This window comes from Rhododendron vialii, chromosome 10a, assembly GCF_030253575.1.
Source record: "Rhododendron vialii isolate Sample 1 chromosome 10a, ASM3025357v1".
NCBI classification, from domain to species: Eukaryota; Viridiplantae; Streptophyta; class Magnoliopsida; order Ericales; family Ericaceae; genus Rhododendron; species Rhododendron vialii.
In genome coordinates this window covers 36,579,740-36,585,229 of record NC_080566.1, presented here as the reverse complement: position 1 = coordinate 36,585,229, position 5,490 = coordinate 36,579,740, and the positions used below count along the sequence as shown (strand labels likewise).

Sequence of the window (5,490 nt, the reverse complement as noted above, 5' to 3'; positions counted from 1 at the left end):
TCTTTTCTTTTTTAATCGGCAAAAGATAAAATTTTATTAAAAACGAAAAAAAGAGAAAACGTGACTTTTTAGATCGGACTCGTCATCATTTTCATCGTCATCGTCAGGGTCATGATAATGGAATCTTAAAGCCACGTTTTTCAAACCAGAAAACTCTGGATATTACCACTGACTAAATGCAAAAACCAGTATAAAACAAAGGAAAAGTCACTATAACACAAGTTCTTGGTGCTTTCATTCCGAAACTAGCATTAAAAGTCTAAAGTTGGTATTAGCAAATTCTACTGACTGATCAACCGAAAAAGGGTACTTCAGGATGAGAAGTTTTTGGTTGCAAATAGGGTATAGTCCACGTGATATTCAAGTACACATTCGAGTCGTTATAACGTGTTTTGGACGGTTAGGATTTGAGAGAGAGAGAAAGAGGAGAGAGAGAGAGAGAGAGAGAGAGAGAGTGGTTGGCTGAGAGAGAGAGGGTGTTTGGATCTGCGCCTCAGATACGCGCTGATTACCGCCATGTGGTACCCCATTTGCACCTAAAAACTTCTTAAGCAATTGAGAAGGTTCGAAGCAATTGAGATGGAAAGAAGACCATTGGCTGGTTCAAACTTCAAACTCTCCCCTCTCCCTCTCCCTCTTGCTCTCCCTCGAGTAATTAATTAGTAGTCCCAAAGCATAAACACGTGATATTCTAAATCATTCTAGTATCACATATTTAATTATGTGGGATTCATACACTATATCATGGATTCTAGAAGGATAAATGGCGTTGAAGTGTCCCGAACGCCCTTGACCATGGACCGGGAGCACTGAATAACTAGACCCCTCTCTCTCTCTCTCCACAACTGTTTTCCTATAAATCAAATTGAAAATCTTCTCTCCCCCGTTCTCTGATCATATCTCCATTTCCATTTCCCCATAGCCAAAACCTGATCAACACACCTGAAATATAATGGGACTGGCGGCGAACCCAATCCCAGCAGTCGTGCTCCTCCTCTCTTTACTCGGGGCGGCACCTCCGGTCTCCGCCAAACTCAAAACCTTCAACATCCAGTTCAAAAACTTCTTCCACAACAACTCCGACACCCAGAAATTGCACTTGGCCAGCGCTCATTCTGCCATAGGCGCAAACGGCGCCCTCCAGCTCACGCTGGAAACCCCGAACGGAGACTACGCGCCACCCACCAACCAAGCCGGCCGGATTCTTTACAAAATTCCTTTCAAATTATGGGAAGGCCGAAGCGACGCAGACTCCGACCGGGTTGCGTCGTTCAAAACCTCATTCCTCATGAACATGTACCGGTTGAATGCTTTTCCCACCCCTGGCGAAGGACTGGCGTTCGTGGTGGCGCCGGACCTCAGCATCCCGCCGAATAGCTCCGGCGAGTACTTGGGTCTGACTAATGCCGCCACCGACGGGGCCGCTTCGAACCAGCTTATCGCGGTCGAGCTCGACACGCTTAAAGAGGATCATGACCCGGACTCAAACCACGTCGGACTTAATATAAACTCCGTCATATCTCACAAGACCACCTCGCTGACGTCCCCCGAGTTTGAACTGGTTGCGCCCCTTGGAACGGGGTATTACTTTAACGTCTGGATCGAGGACCACGGAATCAAAAAGGTATTATTCGACGGAACTTCGGTTTTTTTTTTTTTTTTTCTTGGAACTAATCGATGGAACTTCTTTCCTGTGGAATTGCCATGAGCACATATGTTCGGACTTAGACGCATATGTGTCTAGAACTGTTTAACACACGTGAGACGTTACGCAAGCATCACACGATCCACATAAAAACCACGATATGTGTCTAGAACAGTTTGACACACATGACGCAAGCATCACACAATACACCTAAAAACCACATGCAATATCGATAACTAAAAATTTGTGACTCAATCTGAAGATATATTCATATCGAACATATTTTTTCTGCCTTCCCCTTCTACATGCGTAAAGAGAGAAACTTATTCCATTCACAGCTCTGCGCAATTTCAGCCGTCCAAAAGTATTTTGAACGATCTAGAATAAAAATAATGTATTAACGGTAATAAATTATTTCTTACCATTAATAGTTTATCTTTAATCTGGATCGTTCAAAACACTTTTGAATGGCCGAGATTGATCGCCGTAAACTTTATTCATGGAAGGCCCCGTTAAAAGGTTTTTCTTATACGTAAAATAGGAGAATTTTTTTAGTTCCGAGCAGGTGGTCACGTGGTGCCGCTCGGCACTCCCGAGCCGTCCGATGCATATTTGGACGGCTCAGATTGAAACTTTCTCTCTCCTCTCATCCCTCCTCTTTCTCTCTCCTTTTTCTCTCCCCAAATCGATCTGAGCCATCCAAAATCTCATCGGACGGTTAGGATGTGTTGAACAGGCACCACGTGGTAACCACCTAGCAGTGAAAAATTTCTTGTAAAATAGTATAAAGTTTTTCTCGTATGTGAAATAGTATAACTTTTAATTTCATGGTGCACGTTTTCTGTTAACAGTTCATCGCGGTTTACATGGCTAAACAAGAAAACCCAACGGGTGCGACACCTCCCAAACCCAATACCACGATTCTTACATCACCTCTGGACCTCAGAAGGTTCGTGAATCAGAACTCATATTTTGGGTTTTCGGCCTCAACGGGAGTCGACGCAGCCCAACTCAACTGCGTTTTACGGTGGAACTTGACAGTGGAGTACTACTACTACGTAAATTGGATGAAGATTGGCCTCATCGTCGGGATACCAGCGGCGGTGCTTTTACCGACATTGGCGGTTTTGGTATACTACTTCCGAAAGAGGTGGTTATTGCGACAGTCGGATAGGAAAATGTCAGGAAAGGTGAAGAGCATGCCCGGGATGCCGAGGGTGTATCAGTACAGAGATTTGCAGAAGGCTACGAACAATTTTGACAAGGCGATGAAGTTGGGACAAGGTGGGTATGGAGTTGTTTACAAGGGAAAATTGGCGAATCAGAAGGATTTGGAGGCTGCAGGGGATCAGGATTTGGACGTTGCAGTGAAGATGTTTTCTAGAGAGAGTTTGAAGGGTCAGGAAGATTTCTTTCAAGAGCTTACAATCATCAATCAACTCAGGCACAAAAACCTTGTCCCATTACTGGGTTAGTCCTTTTTCAGTCCTAATCCTTCCCCATATGGCCTATTTCTCAAATCATAATTTGCTAGATTTTTTTTTTATAAGCATAGACTGTTAAATCAACTCGCTTCATTCGTAAACTATTGAGATAGGATCAATGTCGGACCCAGAAATTTCATATATTAGGGGCACTTATTATTCACAATTTTAAAAAATATTTCTTTTTATGTATAACTAAATTATCGCTCAACCATTGAATATGGATCACTCATTCTATTTCGCAACCCATTTATGACAATTTTTATGGCTAAAAATATTCTTTCAACTGTCACGGTGGCAACCGTAAGAATTACCAATTAGTCAGGAGAAAGTAAACTAAAGAATATAGTAATTTAGTAAATTTGATTTTCATAATATTTTAGAATGGGAGGAAAACACAAAGAGATAAAATAAAAATGGAGAAATAAAGGAAAGATGTAGAATAAAAATAGAGAAATAAAGGAAAGAGATAGAAAAAAACAAAAAAAAAACAGAGAATGGGTTTGGGGGGGGGGGGGGGGGGTCCTTTGGGATTCGAACCAGGTGCCTGCCGCGGCTGAAACTCATGTCAGGGCCTTGAGCCACAACACCAAGGAAATGTATTGAACAAGTGTAGAAAACTTTTCTATATTTATATCAGAAACAATTTTTTTTACTTTTTTTTTTAAAAAAAAGGCATAGGGACATGTGACCCTACATACCTTAACATGGGTCCGCCCCAGGAAAGGATCATCCAATTGTGTCCAACATGTAATGTCCTTCTACAATAATGCAAGAGTTGTCACTTGTACACGCCGTAATACGCAAAGAAATCTCTATCTCTATCGTAGGATGGTGTCACAATCACGGGAAGTTGTTGCTGGTTTACGACTACATGCCCAACGGCAGCCTTGACAAACACCTCTTCGGTGATGCCAACAACATGCCATTGAGCTGGAATCTCCGCCGCAGGATCATCTCCGGGGTAGCCTCCGCCCTCTACTACCTCAACAACCACTACAATAAGAGGGTGGTCCACCGCGACGTCAAGGCTAGTAACATCATGCTTGACGCCGAGTTCAACGCCAAGCTGGGAGACTTTGGCCTTGCAAGGACCTTAGACAACGAAAAAAGCTCTTACAAAGAAGTCAGGGGCGCTCCAGGAACAATGGGGTACATGGCCCCCGAATACGTGTCCACGGGCAAGGCCACCGAGCGGTCTGATGTATATGCTTTTGGTGCAGTTCTGTTGGAAGTTGTTTGTGGTCGTAGGCCCGGGACCCAAATTGGCACGTACCCGTGGTTAGTAGATTGGGTCTGGGCCTTGCATCGCGAAGGCCAGTTACTTGAGGCTGTAGACCGTAGGCTTGGGGAGGACTGTGTTCCGGAGGAGGCCCAAAGATTTTTGCTTCTGGGTCTGGCTTGTTCTCATCCGAGAGCAAGTGAAAGACCCGAAACTCAGGAAATTGTTCAGATGCTATCGGGCTCGATGCCTGTGCCCCGCGTGCCGTCATTCAAGCCGCCTTACGAGTTGGCGCCCGTGCCGATGTTGGAGGAAGACATCATTCCGGCCACCACCACCGACGCTACATTCTTTACGGCAGCGGATTGTGGATCAGGTTCGGCACCAGTGGCCATTAACCCAGAAATCCAACACCCATAAAGTAACAAATAAGAAACCAGAAGCTTTCCATCCTTTTCGTTATTTATTTATTTTTTCCCTTTTTAGGTTTATGCATTTACTCTAATTTGTTTATTGTGAGAAGGGAGAATAATGGAGGAAAAGCTTGTCTACAGTTTCGTGGGTGGTGTTGTGTAAAATAACCTTTTCTGTACTTCTGTTTCTTTGGAAGAGGTTTCAGGCTATATATACTTAGGCCCTGTTCGGCTAAAAATGCAATTGGCTTTTCCGCCAAAAATAAGCCAAACAAATTCACATAAAAACAAAAATGAGCTAATAAGCCACTTTTTTCGTCTTTATTCAAAAAATATTGGATTTCGATCAAAATTTTATACTTTTTAGATTCCTCTCGTCATGAAGATGCAATAATCCCCAAAAAAATGAGAATAGGCCAAATGATACGAAAAAAATTTGAATAAGGACAAAAAATAAGCCACTTTGACTTATTTGTCCGAACACCCCCTTAGTTGTTAATTAATATATCAAAAGGGAAACTTTTGAAGCACATAACCAGATGATAAGCGAGATTATTGAAATCTCTAAACCGATGCAACAAATAAACCAACTTCGAACAATGAACTCCAATCGCACAAATCAAAACAGAAAGTATATTCGAGGCACAAGATTTTCTTGGAAAACCTAAAACGGAAAAAAACTACGGGAATGAATCATGCACTATAAATCATGTGTAATTACAAGAA

The 5,490-nt window shown here is 42.8% G+C and overlaps 1 protein-coding gene across 1 annotated transcript; it reads left to right on the top strand.

The window, feature by feature from the left end:
• Positions 1 to 894: 894 nt before the first annotated feature.
• On the top strand, positions 895 to 4,794 carry LOC131302740 (probable L-type lectin-domain containing receptor kinase S.5). The gene is made up of 3 exons (XM_058329547.1): positions 895 to 1,624; positions 2,497 to 3,115; positions 3,960 to 4,794. The coding sequence occupies exons 1-3, from the start codon at positions 953 to 955 to the stop codon at positions 4,769 to 4,771; spliced, it is 2,103 nt and encodes a 700-aa protein (XP_058185530.1). The 5' UTR covers positions 895 to 952; the 3' UTR covers positions 4,772 to 4,794.
• The last annotated feature ends 696 nt before the right edge of the window (positions 4,795 to 5,490 follow it).